This window comes from Pollicipes pollicipes, unplaced genomic scaffold (genome assembly GCF_011947565.3).
Source record: "Pollicipes pollicipes isolate AB1234 unplaced genomic scaffold, Ppol_2.1 Scaffold_6138;HRSCAF=7277_pilon_pilon_pilon, whole genome shotgun sequence".
NCBI classification, from domain to species: domain Eukaryota; kingdom Metazoa; phylum Arthropoda; class Thecostraca; order Pollicipedomorpha; family Pollicipedidae; genus Pollicipes; species Pollicipes pollicipes.
In genome coordinates, this window is record NW_023596818.1 from 21618996 (window position 1) to 21641604 (window position 22609).

The 22609-nt window shown below is 52.8% G+C and overlaps 1 protein-coding gene across 1 annotated transcript in view; it reads right to left on the reverse strand.

The window, feature by feature from the left end:
- Positions 1-2150: 2150 nt before the first annotated feature.
- LOC119105453 (heterogeneous nuclear ribonucleoprotein C) overlaps positions 2151-22609 on the reverse strand; it is an 85049-nt gene continuing 64590 nt past the window's right edge. Inside the window, exons 9-10 of the mRNA XM_037228917.1 lie at positions 5638-5757; positions 2151-3430 (exon numbers count right to left, since the gene is read on the reverse strand). Coding sequence (XP_037084812.1) covers positions 3347-3430; positions 5638-5757 — 204 coding nt within the window. The 3' untranslated portion in view covers positions 2151-3346. The remainder of the gene's footprint in view (positions 3431-5637; positions 5758-22609) is intronic.

Genomic DNA, 22609 nt, shown 5'->3' on the forward strand with positions numbered 1-22609 from the left:
GTTTTAGGTAAGCGATATTTCACGAGAGTATATCTTGATCATTAAATGCAAATTTTAAAAACTTGTATGTAAGGATATAATATTAATTGTTGCAAGCTAAGAGCGCAGGGACATCTTAAAGGTAAAATGTCTAAAGATGCCAAATCCTTTTCGTAATCGTTCGTTTCATGCATCATTCCAGGGTGTCGTGGCGTGCTTAAGTTTTATGTCAGGTGCGAACAATTGAAAAGTTGTATCCAGAGTGATATCGATTTGAATGATATTATTGTGTTTAAAAATTGATTGGTGAGGCTCTGAGTTAAAAACTTAGCGATTTCTAAAATGCCTTATAGAACATTAATAGGTCATATACCACTTTCATCTGTTGAAGAAGTATTCCACTGGCTCACAAATGAAATTAAGGGTCATTCTTTAAATGTCAAAATACGTCGGCCAAGGTATTACAAATTACCACTGTTGTTGTTCAGCGTACAAGACAGTTGCATGCTATGATTCTCGTCCTGAAAACCAAGGAGGGGCAAAACCTTGGGCTACTAGTCAAACACGCATTGTTGAGGTCTTCTTAAATAGCTTTTCTTATATCAGATAAAAGCAACAAGTTCGGTTTTTCTCGAATCAAAATTGTGCGCCCTTTTCATAAAACATAAACAGAACCTGCAGCGCTGTAAAACTCTGTGTTAGAGAGCCCACAGGCTAAACGTTAGGTTTTGGTAGCTGTAGCCTTAGAAAGCGGGGGTGAGTAAAAAAATAAAGTACAAGTACATAACTCAGTAGCTTCACAGCCCATGCGTTTTCACAAATAGGAATTGCAAACTATTTCTGTGCAAACAAAACAAGCATCCTGAGACGCACATTTGTTCTGCAACACATGTTCTTGCCACAGAGAGACATGACCTTTTCAACAAAAAGATCTGTACACAACACAATAAAAAAGATGCGAAGGAAATTGGCAGATATCAGAAGAAGAACACCAAACAAAAAATAGTTTTATCTATTCGTAGCTCACAGTTTATTTTCATTCACGGGAAGGATCACTGATTTTACGTACCGAATCCCGTTTACATTTTGGGTCGCAAATTTGTGGAAGAAAGGCCAGGATGATTTTTTTAGATCCATTTGCAAAATAATCCGTTAATCCAGTTCCAGATCGTGGGTTCGGGGATGCTTTGCTGCACAGGCCCCTTCCCGGTTGGAAGCATAACCACTGTTACAGTGCTGGTTAAGCCTATTGTTTTACAAACATTTTCACATACAAGCATGTGTAATTTGCGCCATAAGCCCTTATACATCTCACTTTTTCGCGTTTATCCATCCTTTGGGGACCACACAACGCACCTTGATAAGTACAGTCAGCTTACGGAACGACAAATGACACGTGACATTGATGTGTATTTCCCTGATTGGTACATATGCGCATCATTATTGTCTTCCTGTCTCTCAACACGCACGTGGGACCAGCCGTGAGCCCATGTTCAGTATACAGCGGTGCGCCTTCGGCTTCGAATTGCTTGGTCGGCATGGCTGGAATGTTCAAATGAGTGTACGTGTCCCGCTGCCAAGTCGACGTCTCATCCGAGCCGTCCCCAGCGCGCCAACTCTGGTATTCTTGAGGGAAAGCCGACATACGATGATGCATGTAATGGGTGCCTGGGAATGCGGACCTTCAAAATTATCATCTTGGTCCAATATAAAGTATGTAAAAAGGTGCCGCAGGAAACAATTTATTAGTTTGTAACATATTGCACGATAAAATGGGTTGAACAGATCGCGTAATAAAAGCAAACAAAAACAACAACGCAAAGGCGGCTCGGCATAGGTTGCATATGATTGTGTCGTGTTGCACGCAGAAAGTTAAAGCAAACGTCCTCTGCTCCTGCTTGACAGTGGAGCCAGCTTAAAATCGAACACCCGCACCGAGCACCAAAATGTTAGTCTTATTAGAAAAATGTCAAAAGCACAGAACGGTGATGCAGTCAGGGCGGCGCAGAAAGCAAACGGGAACACACCGGTGGGGACGACGGGGTCGCACACGGGAACAGCGGCACCACGACGGGCACTGTCAACAGTAGCGGCATCTCACGTCAGCGGGCGCGCGCTGCCGGCAGCCCGCGCCCACCGCCGGCGGCGCTTCAATCCCCCCCCCCCCCCCCCCGACACGTCAGGGCAGGACACGGCCACGCCTGGCGCTGCAGGGACGCACCGGCTTCCGAGGCGTCTGCCTCCTGTCGACACTGGGATCAGGAGAACGGAACGGAAGCCGTAGGAAGTGTCCGGCGGCATCAAACAAAGCTCTGTGCGCATTGAGTTTCATGGTGGCCGCCGAAAATATCGTGGTTTGGGCATTGACTGGTGTTAAGCGAAACGAAGTTCAACGATTGACAAGTGAAATGAAGTGCTATTCCGTAAGTCGTGTGGCTGCGTGTTTTAAACGCATGCCTGGCACCACCATCAGGTAAAGGATACATGTGCTTTAAACAGACAGTCAATCATCGAAAGCTGCAGCGGCCCTGACAGACCATGTGGACCGGATCGCCTGGCGTGCGTGTCCTCGCCCTTACGTGTTTGTCCACCCATAAATAACGGTGGTGCCGAGAAAGTTGTCGGACAGCCGTTGTTGGCACAATGCTCTTTGTCCTGGACACCCATAAACGCCGCATTCAAAAGGCAAAAAGCGGTACGGGCAAGAGGACTGGGCACAGGTGGAGCTGGGACCTCGTTTGCTCGCCTTTGCCCCAATTCCACTGCGTTCTCGGGAGACCCAGCCTTCGCAGGCAGGCCAGGGTGCTACGAATCCATGCCAGGAGGACGCCAGAGCCAGACATGGTCGCTTGCTTGTTGAGGGTCTTGTCAAGACGAGAGGTCTGCAAGCGCTGCCAGGCCCAGCGGCTACGGTTTGTCGAGTTTCGCAAGGCACTGCTCTTGTTTGAGCACAAGCGTTGTGTTCGAATAACGCTGACGCAAGTACTAGCGCCAACGCAAGGCTGGAGAGAATCAGCGCCTTGCCCCGGCCAACTTCAAGCGTCTAATAAAGAAAGATTGTTCAAAAGTTGCAGTGGCGGAGTCCTCAGGCCCATTCGACGTTCATATTAGAAAACTCGCGCGACGCGGAGATATCGGGTATGGCTCGTACGTTTCAGCCGGGACGCCTCCCAAACTTGGGCGCCGTTAGGGGGTCAGTTTCCCCGGCAACCGGCAAGCGTGCCGTCCTCCGCGGCGCCGCGCGAGCCCCGCCGCCGCGCGCCGATCACAGGACTGTCGCGGGGCAGATGCCTCTGGCTGACTCCGGCTGTCACCCCGACGTCTCCGGCTCCTTTGTTCGCAGTCCATGAGACGGGGCACGGTGAACTCAGCTCTGCTGCGCCACAGGGCTGCCGTTCACAAGGTCAGGGGCCGCAGACAGCATCGCTGACCCCTCCGTCACTGATGACCCCTGCGGACACACGAGAGGCACAAGGTCAGGGGCTTCAGTCAGCACTGCTGGTTCGTCGGTCACTGATGACCCCTGCTGGCACACGAGAGGTCAGGGGCCACTGTCACCGCTGCTAACCCCCTCTGTCACCGATGACCCCTGCGGGCACACGAGAGGTCAGGGGCCACTGTCACCGTTGCTAACCCCTCTGTCACCGATGACCCCTGCTGGCACACGAGAGGTCAGGGGCCACTGTCACCACTGCTAACCCCTCTGTCACCGATGATCCCTGCGGACACACGAGAGGTCAGGGGCCACTGTCACCGCTGCTAACCCCTCTGTCACCGATGACCCCTGCTGGCACACGAGAGGTCAGGGGCCACTGTCGTCGCTGCTAACCCCTCCGTCACCGATGACCCCTGCGGACACACGAGAAGCTCACGCAGAACTCTCACCCAGCGCCGATGATAGTTCGTTCACTATGGACTGTCGCGATACACATAGGCTCATCAGATCGCAACTCATGTTCATCTTCCAGGGCGTTAAGCTCGCTGACTCCCTTGGGGAGCGCACAACTACACAGAGGTACTGCTCTGGTCTACAGCAACATTGCACGATTCCGAACCATCCAGGGCAGCACCGTAATCGCTTTGCCAACAGTTCACTACTCTGCACCAGCCATCTGGTCTTCAGGCGGGAAGCACGGGAACGGCGATAAGGTGGTGACAGATATAAGTTCAGGAGAGGGTGTTTGGCATTTCGATATTGACTGTGACATAAATCACAAGGGCCTAACATTTTGACATGACTCCTCTTTAGAAAGCCAGTCAGGTTCTCAGTCCGAGGACTCAAACTCATAGCCATCAGCTATTGATATGAGGGCCCAGCACATAACCTGCCGGTCGCAGCGTCATATTTTTCCCAAGCGCAGCTTCTGTTCCATCTCATCTCTTTCCCGACACGTGTGCTATTGCTGCCATTTCCGGTGCTGCTGCGAAATCTGTCCCGTGACGGCGACAGCGCGTCAGCTACACACAAAGCGGCTGCGGGCCATAGCCGTCGTAGGCAGCGTGAAATGGCTGATGACTATCGGGTGTTGACGTCGACCGCGCCTGGGGCACTGCGTCCTGTCGCCTGCAGCGTTCCTGCTTGCGTGCTTCCTGCCCCGTTAGTACCGTCGGCCGGCATTGTTCTGCTGTCTGGTGCATGAGGTGCCCGTTTGTGTTCGCTACCGTCGTGGTGGCGGCAAACAACACGCGCTGCTGTCTGCGCTGTCAGTTCCTTAAGCGGCCAGACGGGCTGCCTGCTGTCTGCGCTGTCAGTTCCTTAAGCCGCCAGACGGGCTGCCTGCTGTCTGCGCTGTCAGTTCCTTGAGCCGCCAGACGGGCTGCCCGCTGTCTGCGCTGTCAGTTCCTTGAGCCGCCAGACGGGCTGCCCGCTGTCTGCGCTGTCAGTTCCTTGAGCCGCCAGACGGGCTGCCCGCTGTCTGCGCTGTCAGTTCCTTAAGCCGCCAGACGGGCTGCCCGCTGTCTGCGCTGTCAGTTCCTTGAGCCGCCAGACGGGCTGCCTGCTGTCTGCGCTGTCAGTTCCTTGAGCCGCCAGACGGGCTGCCCGCTGTCTGCGCTGTCAGTTCCTTGAGCCGCCAGACGGGCTGCCTGCTGTCTGCGCTGTCAGTTCCTTGAGCCGCCAGACGGGCTGTCCGCTGTCTGCGCTGTCAGTTCCTTGAGCCGCCAGACGGGCTGTCCGCTGTCTGCGCTGTCAGTTCCTTGAGCCGCCAGACGGGCTGCCTGCTGTCTGCGGCGGCTGACTGTCACGCTCGTCACGTCCGCTCTGCTATCGGGGGGCCGTTGGGCTTTAAGTCCGCCCACCTGGGGTGACCGGGGTTCGTGTTTATTGACTCCCCCGTGGCGCAGCTGTTGATAAACGTCACGTGCGGAGGTCTGTGGCCACTGAGATTCACATCCGCTGTGTCTGCTGCCCCGGCACCACCGGGCACGCGACAGCACAGCCTCGACGTCTGCAGTGATTCAAGCGCGCCGTGCCTTCAGCGGTGAGCGAGTCGTCTCAGGTGTAACACTGAGACGCTAACCTGCTGACTCACACTAATGGCACCTGCAGCGTGACGGTAATGCCACCGCCCTGCTTTCGGCGACTGTGCACGGAGTGCCTGTGATGTGTGGTGACCGTGGATGGAGACAACAGACGCTACTGGCCCTGCGAGCACTCACGTTTGTCGTGTCGGCCGCCGCGGGGGTGCCGTTGAGCGCGGCCGAGTCGTGTGAGCCGGCCTCCTTCACCTCGGCGTCCGGGAGGCAGGCGCCCGAGCTCACCGTCTCCGGACGTGAGTCCTGCCGCCACAGAGCAGCAGGCGTCAGCGACCACACATCGGGCGTCAGCGACCACAGAGCAGGCGTCAGTGATCACAGAGCACAGGTCAGCGACTACAGAGCAGGCGTCAGCGACCACGGAAGAGGTGTCAGCGACTAAAGAGCAGGCGTCAGCGAGGCAGATCTCTGCTGATACATGTATCTACGCGTTTGACCGACGAGCAGGGGTCGGCATGTACTAGTTGATAGTTGTACCAGTTCAATACTGGTCATATAGGACATCGATCATTAAAAAGAACTGAGCTGTCATTCATTTCTACCGAACGACTCAAAAGGCAGCTAACAAGGAGAGCGCACTAAGCCAACAGTGGGGCTGGTTTACACCGCTTTCACAGTTCTCCTTCGCTGGACGAGAAGAGACCTCGGGCCGCTGCGTTGCCAAATGCTAACCATACTAGAGCTTAACAGGAAGCGGCATATGGGAACTCTCGTAAAGCAGAATGGGCTTGGTAGTATTCATGCAATGATTTATTCTTAAGATGGCATTGCAAGATCCTGTTCCAGCGAGAAAACCAGGTCAACGCCAGTGAGGTAAATTTTGCGGATTTACATCAGGTCTGTCCTAGGAACCATAGCTGTGAGTGGGCACTGTGTGACAGTGGTGAATGCGGGGCTAATTAGACATCGTTTAAATACTGTTATGTAGACATTGATGCGCTATACCATGTGATGATAACTCTCCACCGGCGGATAAGACCCAAAGCATGTTAAATCAGGTAAATGAGGGTCTAGTCATGCCCAATGCGCGCGATCCCTCTTCATATATGTCAATATCTAAGCAAAAGGTATTGAACACCATTTGTCAGGTTGAATCACATGTCTACCATTCAGTTCAAAATTACGTAAGTTAAGTGCATTTGTGAGGAATATCATTCACATACATAAAACAGCAGAAGTAGCCTTATTCCTCGCAGAAAAACCAGGAGGATGGAGATACGTTGGTATTTCGTCAACCTGCCTTTATCGAAAAAGTAGCAGAAGTCTGATAAAAATAAAGGTAAAGGCACCAATGCATCTGTAGCTCCATTCTTCTGGTTTTTCTCCGAAGAATAAGGCTATTACTACTGTGTTATCTATGTGAAACACATGTCTATTAATGCAGCCTAGGGGCTCACATTTTATGCAATCGCATCCTCATGTGTCATGATGATGTGGCAAATTATTACTGCACTGTGCCGTATATGTATAGCATACGACATTCCTCTGTGCACCTTTTGTTATATGTTTCTTTCGGTGCGTGGTAAATCTGAGCAACAGGGTAAATACAGTGCCTGGGATAACTAAAAAATGTAATAATCCTTAATGTCGTGCCCAAGCAGATTACGTATTGTTCTTTCACATGACTGCTCACCGCTTCATAAATTAAAAACAGAGCACCCATTCTCCACTGGCTGCGCATGTATAATCTAGCAGGCCCTCCTCACTCGGCGACGCTGTTAATCCACGTTTATAGTAAAAGTGGCGCCCAAAGCTCTACGCAGTCACTACCGCAAAGTGTTCTTCATCGCGATAATGAAGAGCTTGACTGTCCGCTGTGCGAGTGGTGCCATGGTTTCGTTCCGACGCCGTGAGGTCCGATGTGTCCACGCATCTGAACCAACGCGCGAGACTGACCGTGAACCAGCACTGGTGCACGCCCCCGAACATGTCACCAACGCTCCATCCCGCCACCGCACAGGGTGGGGATGGGGGGGGGGGGGGGCTCCAGCTGCCTCTGACAGTCTGGAGGAGGCTGCAGCTGCCGACAGCGCCGGCGTCGATCCCGCCCATTGGAGGAGGTGTTCCATTAGGGCGCGGCCGGCCGTGCGGTACGCGTTGGTCATTGTTCCCGAATCAATAAGCAATCTTGTCGAGCCGACAGTCACGTGCCACGCATCCATCGCATGCAAACCGCGCGCCTGTCCGGGCGGCGCGCCGACGCGCCCGAGGGATGGGCCGTGCAGCTGCGCCGGCCGGCCCCGGCGTCGACGGCACGCGGCCCGCCGGCGGACCACCGCTGCCGGCCTCTCCCAGGCCCGGCGGGACCCCGAGCCCTGGAGAGCCACGTCCACAGCACATGCCCGTCGCCTTTACGGTTATGTATTGACGGTGCATCCAGTGCAGGTGGAGCTAGAAGTCGACCGCAGATCTCCTCACATTCATTCAGGTGTATGTCGGAACGTTTGACGGAGGAACTCAACTCTGCCCATTAGCGCGTATGAGTTGTGGGGGCATGGGATTGCATTTATATCGGACTCGTACGATTTCGAGTCTGGAGATGTTTCTCACTGTTGTGCATATTGCTCTCCACAACACTGCGCCGTAATGTGGCGGGAGAATTACCGTGCAGCATTGCATCATCCGTCTCCCGGTCTGCCTGCTCCATCCCCGCACAGATATTTTGTGTCATGCAGCGACAAATACGCATCAATCCACCTCCAAATACCTAGATGCCAGCAGCTGACTGATCTCAAAAGCGTCCGTGGCTCTGGGAAGTCTTGCGGTCTCGCAGTTTATCTGCCGATGGCAGCACTTAAGGGACTCAGCAGTGTATCCACGGTAGCACCCTGGGTGCGCCCTCGGGTTCGTTGGCGTTTGGTTCCCACCCAAAGCCGTGGTCTATACCACTCCCTACTCCTTCTATCTTTGTTCACGACATGTCGTAACCCTTACTCAGCCTATATTACCATTTACTATTGATCATGGCCTTCATTGTTCCAAGGCTGTGACCCCTGTTTTCACCCCTGGCAGTGACTCCCTATATCACAGCAGGCTGTGACCGCTGTATGCCCCCCGGCTGTGACACCCTGAAATCGTCTGCGGCCGTGGCCTCCGGGTGACGGACGTTCCATAGATAGCGACCTGGCGGCGGACAGCCGGCCGACACACGGCCAGAGTCGACAGTGGCCGTTGGATCTGCGCTGTCGCCAGGCCTCTGAGGTCGTCCACGGCTGGACAGCCGACCGCAGCGGCTCCGGCGGCCGACACACAGTCAGGGTCGACAGCGGCCGCCGGCCGCCCGCTGTCGCCGAGCCTCTGAGGTCGTCCACGGTTGGACAGCCGACCGTGATAGCTCTGGAGGCCGACACACGATCAGGGTAGACAGCGGCTGCCGGCCGCCCGCTGTCGCCGGGCCTCTGATGTCGTCCACGGCCTCAGACCATGATGGCTGACCACCAGCCGGAGGCCGACACACGATCAGGGTTGACAGTGGCTGCCGGCCGCCCGCTGTCGCCGGGCCTCTGACGCCGACCACGTCCGACCACGGCTGGACAGCCGACCATGATGGCTCCGGCGGCCGGGCCGGGGCCAGCAAACCCAGCCGTAACTGGGCCGGTCAGCCGCACCCACCTCAGCCCGCCAGTGAAGGACCGCGTCAGGCCGGCCCGGCTGCCGCTGGCGCATGGCATGCTCGCCCACTCTGGCTCGACGTGGCGGAGTTCAGGGGTACAGCTTCGATACCTCCCGTGCTCCTGCCCACGCAAGATCGCTTAACGGCCCACTGACAGAATGCCAGCGGTGAGACAATGACCTGACATATAGAGCAAACAGGCGGAGATGACCACATCAGCAGGTGTAGAATGCACCGGCCTATTGAGGTACCTTCTAGGTTATGCCGTGACGTTATTGGAATAATGTGATGGCCAGATTCATGACTCACCTTGACGTGGTTTAAGAAAGCAAGTGGTAACGGGAAAAAATGTATTTCAATGACAGCCGTAATGGCCACGGCAACGCTTGTTTTATAAATAATCAAGTGGTTGTATAATTTACTTGAGACATCTCCGCTAATTTCAATAGGAAGTCCTGCGCGGAAGGCGTTTCTGGACCAATTACTCGCAAGTAAAACTAGAAATGTCGCGGGCATTGAGCATGGCTTTCGTAGTACGCAAACATTACCCAGCTCTAGAGCCTGCCAAGTTTTGCCTTTGAACGTGAGCCTTTTTCGCCCCCACTTTGTATGCAAATGGGCGTTTTAATAACGTTAGGAAATGTTGTGAATTCCATTTCAGAGCACTAGTCGCTAACTGTGGTCCATTACAACAGCTGAACAATCATTAAGCTAATGCATCGTGTTTCAGCAAAGGCACTGTACCAGACGAAAAATTAGCAGGGGTATCAATTATGCCTTATTTGGCTGCAGCATACATGTTTGTTCTGTACTGCACTGTGGCTGATGTTTTTAATTTGAGACCTAAAGTTCAGGTTTAATGTGAGCTTCCGTTTCCAGCTGATAGCCAGCCTGCGTCACGACCCACTCCTGCCCCAGGTCATTCTGCACATATCGGCCATTTACCCGTCACTGGGCCTCGACGCCGGCAGCTGCTCACCCAAAGCGGAGCTACTTTCTATTCACTGCAGAGAGCGTCAAGTCCACTCATTGGAAGTGCGATCCGGTGTGTTCTGGCCGTCGATCACCCAGTCCGTCCCGATCTCCGCCGTCCTGTCCATGGGGCCCACATTGATCACGTCTTTGGTCGGCCTCTCCAGCAGTCCACCTACGTTACCGCATTTCCGTCCCTCTCCTGCATCATAGCGGCGTTGTTACGCCTGCTGTGTCCACTGCTCCGTCACGCTCCACTCCAGCGGTCGCTTCGCTCTCTCCACCAGCTAGTGTTTCCGCCTGGTCCGTCCTCAGCGCCTCGTTGTACGCTGTGTTCTTTGTCTCTTCGTGCGCGCCGTCAGCCCTGTCCGTGGACTGCCCGGTGGCCGCCCTGCCGGCGCTCTCCCGCCCTCCCCGCCCAGTCCGACCGCAGTCCTGTTCGCCGCAGGCCGCGCCTCTTTAATTGGCGGAGATAGCGCGGACGCCGGCTGGCCGGCCCATAGCAGGGCTATCGACGAGCACCGCCGCCCCTGTCGCCACTGGGCCCCGACGAGCGCCGCCGCAGGACAAAGGAACGGCGCGCGCCGTGTGGTGGAGGTATGCCTCACCACCACCATATGGCCGCACGCCGTTTGCATTGCAATTCAGACGGCGTGATATTGAGCAGAGATGGCATGTTTCGATCCAGCGACCCCCGGCGTCAGCCAGCCGTCAACGGGGCACTATATGGATGGAAACCATGCAAACTGAGCTGGCGTACATGCAGGCCTGAAAATGAACGGTCAGAGACCGGGCGAGATCGCTACCAGTCCATGCGTACAGCACAGCGCAGCTATCAGCCCATGCGTGCTGCAGTTTACATATTGGCTTCGTGCACGTTCCTTGGATGAGCAATTATGTTAGAAAACCGTTGAGCACTAAACAATTGAGAATTATTTGAAGGTTGCAGGTACTAAGGTGAACTTTTTCAATGTGTTTGTCCGGCGGCCTGGATAAGCTGCACAAACACATACGACCTGACAATGCTTTGACCAAAATGTCAGTGCCAAATTGTACAATGCACTCGTGGAAAGCATGCTTGACTGGTGCGATAGAACCTCTGTAGTGGGTTCATGAATGGACTACAAACCCTATGTAGTATGCATATACTATTAGCTGAAAGCCGTCGGCGATAGGCGTTCAGATTGCGTCTGTTAAAAAAAATAGCTGTGCCACCACAAGCCAAGTTACGTTTTTGCCCACCAGCTCCAGTTTCTCCAATCAGAAGATGGAGCATGGGCGAATCACCGCTGCCGCGATACGTAACTGTCTCTCCCTCTGACTGGAAAGAGGTGGCGTCCGGACACCATCTCTCCCACTCCTTGGGGAAGGGATGCCCGCGGACACCACTCCCTGGAAAGAGGTGGTCCGGGGACACCATCCTTCCCCTGCCTGGTGAGAGGTAGACCACGGACGCCACCCTTCCCCTGCCTGGTGACAGGTGGGCCACGGACGCCACCCTTCCCCTGCCTGGAGACAGGTGGGCCACGGACGCCACCCTTCCCCTGCCTGGTGACAGGTGGGCCACAGACGCCACCCTTCCCCTGCCTGGAGAGAGGTGGTCCGGGGACACCATCCTTCCCCTGCCTGGTGAGAGGTGGACCACAGACGCCACCCTTCCCCTGCCTGGAGAGAGGTGGTCCGGGGACACCATCCTTCCCCTGCCTGGTGACAGGTGGGCCACGGACGCCATCCTTCCCCTGCCTGGTGACAGGTGGGCCACGGACGCCACCCTTCCCCTGCCTGGTGACAGGTGGGCCACGGACGCCACCCTTCCCCTGCCTGGTGACAGGTGGGCCACGGACGCCATCCTTCCCCTGCCTGGTGAGAGGTGGGCCACGGACGCCACCCTTCCCCTGCCTGGTAAGAGGTGGACCACAGACGCCACCCTTCCCCTGCCTGGAGAGAGGTGGTCCGGGGACACCATCCTTCCCCTGCCTGGTGACAGGTGGGCCACGGACGCCATCCTTCCCCTGCCTGGTGAGAGGTGGGCCACGGACGCCACCCTTCCCCTGCCTGGTGACAGGTGGGCCACGGACGCCACCCTTCCCCTGCCTGGTGACAGGTGGACCACGGACGCCACCCTTCCCCTGCCTGGTGAGAGGTGGTCCGGGGGCATCACCCATCCCCTGCCTGGTGACAGGTGGGCCACGGACGCCACCCTTCCCCTGCCTGGTGACAGGTGGACCACGGACGCCACCCTTCCCCTGCCTGGTGAGAGGTGGTCCGGGGGCATCACCCATCCCCTGCCTGGTGAGAGGTGGACCACGTACGCCACCCTTCCCCTGCCTGGTGAGAGGTGGACCACAGACACCCTCACTCCCCTTCTCTGGAAAGAAGCGCACACCGTCACTCCCCTCCCTGGAGAGAGGTGGCCAGCGGACGCCGTCCCCTGCCGGCCGCGCCAGCGCGGACAAACCACTTAGCCACTTAGGAAGGCATCAGCACCGCTCCCACCGTGGATCGAACGCGTGGCCATCCACGGCTGGCTGCCGCAAATGGACGATCACAAATGAGATATGGAAAATGACCCGTGGCTATCGACCGGAGAAAATAACGTGTACAACCGTTATCTCGGCAGCACTCTTCGATTTATCGATGCGTCTGCTTTGTTATTGTTTGTTCCTTTATTTATGTTTCCTTGATGTCTCCTGGAGTGGGAGGGTTGGCTGTCGTAACATGCAATAGGGTAGGGCATGCAACAGTATCAGTATAGGACGACGGTACAGTGCTACACACCATGACAACGTTAACGTACTATGCTTATTGTTCGGTTTGATCGAGTCAAAATCGCACGGTCTCTTACCACCCGCTCGGATGGGGGTGGGGGTCAATTTCCCCGCAGGTTTTCAGAAAAAAACCTTCGAATGGGAAGGCGTAGTGGCACCAAACTTGGTGTAGCTGTAGGAAATTAAATATCCCACCAATACAAAATTGGATACACCGTACAGGGTCGATGACCCACTATAGGTCATTCAGGCCATGGTTGTCAGTGGAGGCATTTCTTAGGGAATCGCTCAATCTGAAGTGACAACGGTGTGTTAGACAAAGTCGCGGCCGAAGCCGAAGCAAAGACAGTGGAGTTTTAGACAAAAACATTGCCTAGGGAGTCCTTTAATTTGAAGCAACAACGTAGTGTTAGACGGAGCCATGCATCTTTGAGACGTGTTCTTTTATAATAGATGATTGCCCTTAAGATAGCAACTAATTCCATCGATTTTGGGCTTGGTATGGCGATCGCGCCGAGGTCAAGATCAAGCTGTTTTTTACTGCAGAGCTTGCTTTATGTGTTAGTTTTAAGCGCTCCTTCCGCTCCTTCCCGATCACAGGGACAACACACATGTCATTTGGACTTCATGGAAGTCGGAGGAGACCTCTGAAACGAAACCGATCAACCGTGCCGACTGCCCTGTATAATCCTTGATGCTTATTCAGATAAAAACAATCAAAACAGTTTTGTAAGATTTTGGTGTCCGTAAACTCCTAAAGGTCAACTAAGGTTACTGATCTGGAATGAGCACCAGAGAGCCCGCGGACACCATCTGTCCCACTCCCTGGGGAATGCGGCCCACAGACACCAACCCTCCCCTCCCTAGATAGAGGTGGCCCGTGGACACCATCACTTCCCTCCCTGGAAAGAAGTGGTCTGTGTACGCCACCCTCCTCCCTGGAGGGAGTTGGCCCACGGACACCATCACCCCCCTCCTTAGAGAGAGGCGGTCCGTGGACTCCATCACTCCCCTCCCTGGAGAGAAGTAGTCCGTGGACACCATCCCCTTCCCTGGAGAGAGGTGGGGCGAGGGCACCGTCACTCCCCTCCCTGGAGATAAATAGAGACATCTAGGTTAAAAGCGGCTGTATGAGGAGGTCTGCGGGCACGTGGGACTGATCTGAAGTGTGACCTGGTTTGACCTTATTTGAGCCGATTGTCCTGATCTAGGTACCTCAAAATTTTATGCAAGTGATTTGGTACACAGACCTATCTATTTTGAGAATTTGGTTTCTCTAGCTCTCTTAATTTCGAGATTTCAGAGGGGCAAATTGCTCTGCCCCCCCCCCCCCCCCACCCCACCTCCGCCACCCGAGCGCGTGTTAACATTTAGCATACCGAATCGCAAAGCAAACACTCTGATTGTGAAGACATCTGATTTTTGCGAAAGTGAAGTGATTAGGGAAGCAATTCATTCGTCATCCCATCTACTCATTCTCACATTAATCTGGAATGTATTTGCATATCAATGTGCCATGGCATCACTTCTTTGCCATTATTCTAGACAATCGCTCATAATCGCTCATTTTGGTGCGCATTCTCTGTCAATCTAGGCGCAATGAGCTTCCGCGCAATGCCGTGCTGGGGAATAAAGAAATCAATCAACCTGAACACATTTTAAGATCCTGCAAACGCAGATTGGTAGTATAACAAAATAAAAATGACTTGCAACAACTGTAGCAAAATATAGTAATGCAGTGAGCTTTACTTGAGTTTTCTAGAGTGAGGGCAATACGATCCACCCAAATATAAAAATGCGGCCCGGTTACATGCGTAGATGCGGATATTATGTCCTTCAACGGGTCAACGACTACCACAGCGATAGTCTTATTTCGAAGTTTAAAAGTTAATAGAATCTGTGAATGATAAACTTAGGAGGGAAAAAACAGCTCCCAATGTGGCGCTAGTAACGGATCTATACGGCAGGACAATACATATAAAATTGGATGCATGCAACCATATAGGGCGTTACACTAAGAGTGAGAAGTTCGGATCAGCAGCGTATGGAGGACTATGCTGTTGGAGAGGCAGAAGCGGGATAAATTTCGCCTCCTAATTTTCTGGCCTTACTTAGAGTTGGCTAGGAGACTAATGCGATCAAAAATTATTATTTATCAACCATAAACGGATTCGGAAACTCAGCTTCAGTGAGACGTGGGTAAGTGTGCAAATTGTTGGGTCTTTTTGGGTAAGTGTGCAAGTTATTGGGTAAGTGTAGGTAAGGCGGTGGGTAAGTGTGCAAGTTATTGGCCATGTAAGTGGGTACATGTTAATGCCAACGGGACCACGACCGCATGCATTCATTTAAGGGCAAACTATTTGCTTTCGTTGTTTAAAGGCATCGACCGGCGCTCTGTCTGTGGCGGACGCGGAGTCTCTCAGTAAGGGGGCCAGTTTATTTTAAACACAAGCCCTGCTGTTGAAACGTTGCGTGCGAGTGTGCCCAAACCAGTGACGCCAGTAGAATGCGTGATGTCCCATGGCCGACACTGATCCCGCTACGTTTTGCTAGGCATGTGCACAGCAGCGTTGAAAAGATGAAGAGAAATGGGAGCAAAGACAATGGAATAGCTGTAAATGCTTAGCATCAAAACATTCGCTTTTCATTTCTATCGAAGGACACCGCCCTTGTTTACGCCGATCTACGCATTTCTAGTATTATCCTTGTCAATGTAATGATCCGCAGACGGAAAGGACTCCGACTACACCGATAGCCGGATGAACAGTACGCACCTTCGCGCTGCAGCTCCCCCCGATGCAGCTGCTCCGTGTCTCGTCTGCATAGTGTTGCTATTTGTGCACAGGATACTTGCACGTATTTCATGCACGAAATTTTTCATAACGCATGTTAGCAAGATTGCACATTGTCTACAAGCTGTTCAGCAGGGGCGGATCTAGCCTGGAGTTGTTGTTTTTTTTTGGGGGGGGGGCAGCCGTTCGTCGCCAGCTGGCTGGTGTGGGATCCGAGGTCCAGTGCACTTATCAAGCACGACGTTTGCGCCGAGTATGACTAAGACGCGTCAACATGCGCTTTGTTTTGATATTCAAATCGCTGCCAATTTCTCTTCATGGAGTTTTTTCCGAAACGGAAATAGATGTTTGATACCGCACCATCAAAGTTAAAACAGGCGGTAAGTAGACGAAACTTTTATGAAGTTCTGGGAATGTTTTGGGGGGCCAAAACATACACCCAGAGTTTTTGGGGGCCATGGCCCCGTGTCTCCCCCCCCCCTCCCCCAGGATCCGCCTATGCTGTTCAGCAGCATTCATGGGGACAGTTATTATTTCCAGTGCTACATCTGGATCCGCCCTTAGAAACTTGCATGCATCACACATCACCTGCTGGATGTGATCAAATTTCGTGCAACTCACCACATCATAACTCGGTGTTATCAAGGAGCCGCGGGTGTGGTATCTGCAGCGAGCAAATCTGGTTTTGTTCGTTCATACTTAGCGAAAATCGTTCCTGCATTCGCTCGTGGGTGACACCGAGAGGCAAGCTAGAATATTGCCAGGCCATCTGAAATTCATTTTTAGGAAAAGCCACCTTGTTTTGGAGCGTGTCTGTGTTTGCTGTTTCAGCTATGTAAGATCTGTTAATGTTTTTTGGCCCTTGGCCTAAATGTTGTCCTATTCTCTGGCTCTGCACATTTTCGTGACATTCTGGATATATGTGGGCTTCTGCACGTCTTCTGAATTATTTGAGTTTGTCTTGACTCTTGGCCAACTTGGGTTCTTATTTCAGTATCCAGTACCCGTGTCCGGTACCGTTTTTAAGCCTGCCACTGGTTTGTTACGCTCTGAATGTTCCGCGGCCCCTGTAGGTTCCTTTAGAGTTCCTGTGACTCTGATATGCTATTGTCAGTCTCAGTTTTCCTGAATTCCTAGAATCCCGTTTAGGAACATAGCCTGGGCGGTTCATGGGTGATGTCCCTCCTTGAGGCAAGAGTTTTGCACTGGATACATTTGGGAATTTGGCAGGAATTTGGCCTAAATTCGCAGGATTTCGGAAAAATCTGCATTGTGTGTATTCTTCTTTATATTTTCGGATATGGGCCAAATCAGTAACTGAAAGGTGTGAACTGCATAAAAAGGTTTCCTTTCCATGACAAGCACATAAACAATTAACTTTTCGTTTATCATTTCCCATTAATTTTTGTGACTCACATTTAAACTTTTGTAGGTCTCCGACGTTCGCAATATCATTTTAGATACACGCTTTTATCTAACCCGTATCTCTAAAAATGACTGTTTTTTCTATCAACTCTGTACATTGTGAATGTTGGTCTCCTTTCTATTTCACAGCTTTTTCATGACCAACGCATGCACGTCACCGGTTTTACGTTTTCTTCCCCCCCCCCCCCGCTCCAATCTCTTCATAATCCCAGTGACTATATCTGTTGGCCCCATTTGCACCCCCAATGCAATTGATCCAGAGCTCCGCCCGTGGGGAATAGCATTTCTTATAAGTCGTTCTGATAATGTCCATCACATTTTGTTGTGTAGGTGGTATGCTATGAACCCTGAGGATGGCAAGCTGATACCAACACAATTTCATCAAGTCATGTGTGAGAACCAAAGTTCAAACTGAAATGTAGGGTGAATTGTTTTCCTGGAAATGATATTACGAATAGAAAAAACGTGCATTTTATCGGTCAAATTGAGAGGAATAGACAAGCATTTTGGGGAAAATCAGGGAGGGGGTATTTCCCATGGTGAGAGCAATGCTCCCTCGCAGTTTCTTGAGCATATTGCACGCATACTAAGTGGCTAAACTTCGCAGTTTGCCCCGGACTTCGCAACTTATCGTATGGAACGCTTCACAGAGCCATAGCCCGAACCTACTAAGCCATACCGAAGCCCCTAACAGGTGTAGCAATCACACATCTACAACACGTATACACGCCGGGCCGCAGGACAGTCGCTCCTCTGACGACTGACTGCAAGAGCTTTCCCCTCCCCGCTGTGCACTGTCCGGACCCCGACGTAGCTGGGTGTCCTGAAATATCGCCGGCGCTCGAACTGTTCGCCCGCCGAGCGTCCGGGCCGCAGATAGCCACGCTGCCCAAAATACCGCGCTCGAGACGGCGTCGACAGCGGTCTGACCGGCCGGGCCGGCGGCGCCGGCAGCGGCCGACACGGCGCGGCCTACAGATGGGCGGGGTGCCGGGGCCAGTCGCGTCCTGCCGGGCGGGCCGGGCCACCGCCACCAGGCCGGGCCGGGCCCCCGCCGGGCCGCCGCCAGCACTGGACTGTCCGGGGACAAAAGCGGTGACCGCATTGTGAGTTGGGATATCTTCCACACATACTGAGAATATGAACTAATGAGCTAATACACGCACTAATACGCTAACAAGCTCACATACTGATGCAAGTGGTCTACAATACACACTAATGCATGTAATCCAAGAACAAACACACATACTAACCGTGAATGTACTAACACACCAAATGAAGACGATAGTCTGAACAATTATTCCATACGTGTTACTTAAACCTTGTCCTAACCCTTCCGTAAAACTATAAGAAGCCCCGTGTAAGTAAAACCGTTTCATCTGCCCGTTTTCAAGTCATACTTAATCTAGCAAAATGGATCAAACCCATTTTGTTATGTCTGCCTGTTTGTTCCATATCCTTTTATTTTGTTGGGTGAAAAAGTTGGCCTTGAAAAGCCATGTTTCTTTGTGACTTAAACATGTTTTGCAGAAGCAGTTTACATCTCCGAGCTTTTTTGAGCTACCCAGGAATAATTTGCCACTCCATTTTGTGAAGATGCGTGAGCTTTGCTGCTACCACATCATAAATATATTCTCTATTTGATCACCAAGGTATCCTAAGACTACAGCTCATATGACCCAACGTTTGGTTGGTGGGAACTCAGGTTCTAGTACTCCTAACTCTGGTATAACGTAAATTCTGTTTTTTTCAAAAGCACGACACACACATTTGATTTGAAAAACTCCCACTCATTGCTGAAATATACTCGCAAGCCCAGCTATTCGGGAGAGATAAGACAACGGCTGCTTAACCAGCAACCCGTGGCTTTGCCTTGTGGCTTGGTTTACGGGGTGAGAATCAGCCTTAAAATATTTAAAGTGCGTTATTGACCGCCATTTTTGGAATGTTGACTAGCGCATTTGTATATTTCGAACACATCCTTGAAGTGCATTCCTAAATTAATGAATGCAATTAACAGACAGCGGATATAACATGCGTACGATCTATCAAGCAATTTCCAAACCGACCAGTCGTATTTTTGGCTTAGAGCCAAATCGGCCGCTGTTGGATACAATGGCAACTTGCAAGTCGCCATGGGCTTGGACAAAAATTTGAAATCGTTTACAATATGACATCACTAACCTACTATATGACATCACTAACCTATACCCGGTAAACGAATGGCGCCCACGACCGCAGCCGTCTCCTAAATTTTCAAGAGGAGCCCGCCGGCCGGTGCTGAGGAGTCCCCTCAGGGGGGGGGGGGGGGGGGAGCGGCCCTCTCATGTCACGCCGCGCCGCTAACCGATGGCTTGTGCCGCGGTCGTCAGGCGACCGCCCGCCGTGGCGGCGGCTATCGGCCGGACCGGTGACGTCAGACGCAGTCGGTGACGTCAGACGCAGCTGTGGGCGGCCACCGAGCCTCGGGTCACGGCTTCGAGTCGACGGATGCCCAGCGGCAGGCGCCAGCAGGACGCTTGGGGACGGAATGGACCCATATGGGCGAAGTTTAGGAGATAACTAGTGCGTGTAAGCGTATAATTCACGCAAGGGACGCAAACTATACATTTCTGACGCTGTGTGGGTTCTTACCACGATATTAATACAACAACTGAATGCCACAGTCACTTCCTTCTCCGGTTTGCACAGTACGAAGTGCGCTGGGTTCCACTTATCTGTGTCACTCAGAGAGATGCTCAGAACAAGCTAAAATCCGATACGTTCAATCATGTACACAAATCTATGTTCCCATTCCTCTACCTAACACAACCAATTTAGTTAAGTATAGTTTAAATCACAACCAAGTTTTGGGGTCAGGCTTCACGCGCGTCGGGTCGCCACGTGCTGTTTACGTGGCGTGCTGGTTATTCCTTTCTGAGCTGTAGAAAACAAAAAGCTAGCACAAGCTGCGTCAAGCTCCTAGAATTGGTCGCGTGAACTGTTTCCTAGCGAGCCAGATGAGCTGGCGTGCTTAGGTTCCTGGATTTGGAGGCGCGCCACCCAACTTTGACTAAAACGACATGGACAGGGATGCATAGTTCCAACCGACATGGCACTTGTCTGTGAGATACTCTATCCCATTCAACATGGTGGGTCAGGTCATATAGGCTCATCGACCGAGGAGCTGCAATGTCATGCCGCTTCACGGCGCACGGGCAAAAATAGTTTTGAGAGCTTAGAAGCTACGGGAAGTTACTCGTCCGCCTCACGGTGCTAAAGGCTAGCCGAAAGATGGCTGTAAGCTTGGATGTGGAAATTAACCACTTGGTTGCCGAGAAAAACCCAAATATAACAAACAGGAATGGCTGAATAAAGCATTTGAGTACGAACCAGGGCATGTTTGGGGAGTTGAGCAGCGGCTTTGGTTGAACTCCTGGGCCCCTGCTCTTCGATCTGTCCTCGTCTGACATGCTGGCACTCGCCTCGGCCAACAGCACCTTCTCACCCCCGTGCGCAAGCGGTCCCTGGTGCCGTTTAATTTTGTCCGGATCGCGACAGGGTCTCAAGATCAATGGCACCCATGCCACTTGATCAAAGCACCGGGCCTATTGTTACCGTTGGTGGGCTTGGCTTTGCGCCGCGCCGCCTGACGTCACGTGATTAATCACGAGGAGCGGCGAAGGGCCGACGGCAGTCGCGCACCTTGCTTATGAAGCGGCGACGGATGGAGCAAGGGCGGGGCGGGCACGCGGGCCGGGCCACGTGTGCTGCAGGCCGGCCGCCGCCATAAGTCACTGAAATGGGCCGCCAAGGCAGGCAGCGGTAAATGCGTCTTCTTCATGTCAGGAGCCAGGCCCTTTGACGGCAGCTCGGCGCAAAGGACCCGCCAAAAAGCTGCGATATGCGCCTGCGCTTGTGGCTGGTGACGGCCGTGTCTGCGCATGCGCTCGTCGCTGGTAACGGCCGTGTCTGCGTCGGAGCTTGCGGCTGGTGACGGCTGTGTCTGCGTGTGCACTTGTGGCTGGTGACGGTCGTGTCTGCGTGTGCATTTGTGGCTGGTGACGGCCCTGTCTGCGTCGGTGATTGTGGCTAGTGACGGCCGTGTCTGCGTCGGTGGTTGCGGCTGGTGACGGCCGTGTCTGCGCCACGTCTCGTTCAACACGTGCTGAGGTGGGCGAACCGATTTGTCACAGCTGAAGTCCGTGTGGCTGAATGGCGAGCATTTGCGGGAGCAAAAACAATGTAAGGAGGCTGGCATGTTTCCAATGTGGCATTGGCTGCGTTCAGTGCTTGCGTCAGTTTTTGTTGCCGCTTTTTATGCGAACGCTCATCGGTGTTCACTTTTCAAGCCAGTTGTGTTTTCACAAGCGCGCAATGTGCGACGTTCATTGGATTTATCCTGTCAGGCCGGCCTCCTTCCGGGAACACATCAATTTCAAGCGGTGCAGGATTCAGGAACCAGTGGCAGTTACTCTTGCATGGAAATTCTGGATGCCTTGCTTGGAATGTCTGGGGATGGGAACGGCGCTTGAATGGGACTGACATACAGATCCATCTAATCTGACAACATTTCAAATCACAAGATCGTAAGTGCAGTATGCCGTCGAGTTTTGCACTCCATCATGCAAAGGTGGTCCTCACCACTCAAAACAGATATCCATTTGCTTTCACGACTTCAAATGCTCCGGATGCTTCATCCCCACAGGAATGTCGAGAGCAACAAACACACGCCCCAGAGCCGTGATAACACACACAATTCGCCCCAGCATACCCAGAACCGCATTCAACTCATGCACCACCGGCAGGAATTTCCGCGTGAAGGTAGACTCCGGTCTCTCCGGTCTGTTTGCTGCTGCCTGTGGTTGGAGCTCTTGGCCCACGTCACCTCAATGGGTGCAAAGCCCTTCCCTGCCCTGAACCTCACGAGGGACACGGCAGATGACCGGACTGCACTGATCCAGTCCTCGTGGTGCGCAGCTCGTAGCCCGCCGGAGGTCAATGGGATTACAGATGGGACAACACGCTGACGTGAGAACAAAGTTCCCCGTAAGTAAAAAGCATATCGAATATCAAAATATTAGACCGGCAGACAAAAAGATGGCTGATTCTCGTTGAGACGCAGCAGAAATTGTCCAAAGCGCAGAGTTTCATTGACTCTCCCAAACGAGACAAACTCTTGTGGGGCATCACGATCTCCAACAACGGCAGAGCCGAACCAAAAATGAGAACTGCAGGGTGACTAGCCTGTCAGGCAATTGAACGAAGGGCGCTTGTTAAGTGTTGCTAGACGTTTTACTGCCAGGCACCTCTGCTTCCGGTACGTGCTGTCAAAAGTGCACCTAATGGTCGGAGGGGGGGGGGGACTAAACGGGCTCTAGCCATTCCCTCCCTTCATGATCGAGCGCAGTTCTTCACCACGACAGTTCTGGATATGATTTCGCAATCTGGTGATCAGGAATGATGTTAGGCTTTAAATGTCACTGATCACCCTGCGCAGTGCCAAATCGCACCCAATCGCAGAAATGTAATAACAAGACCAAGGG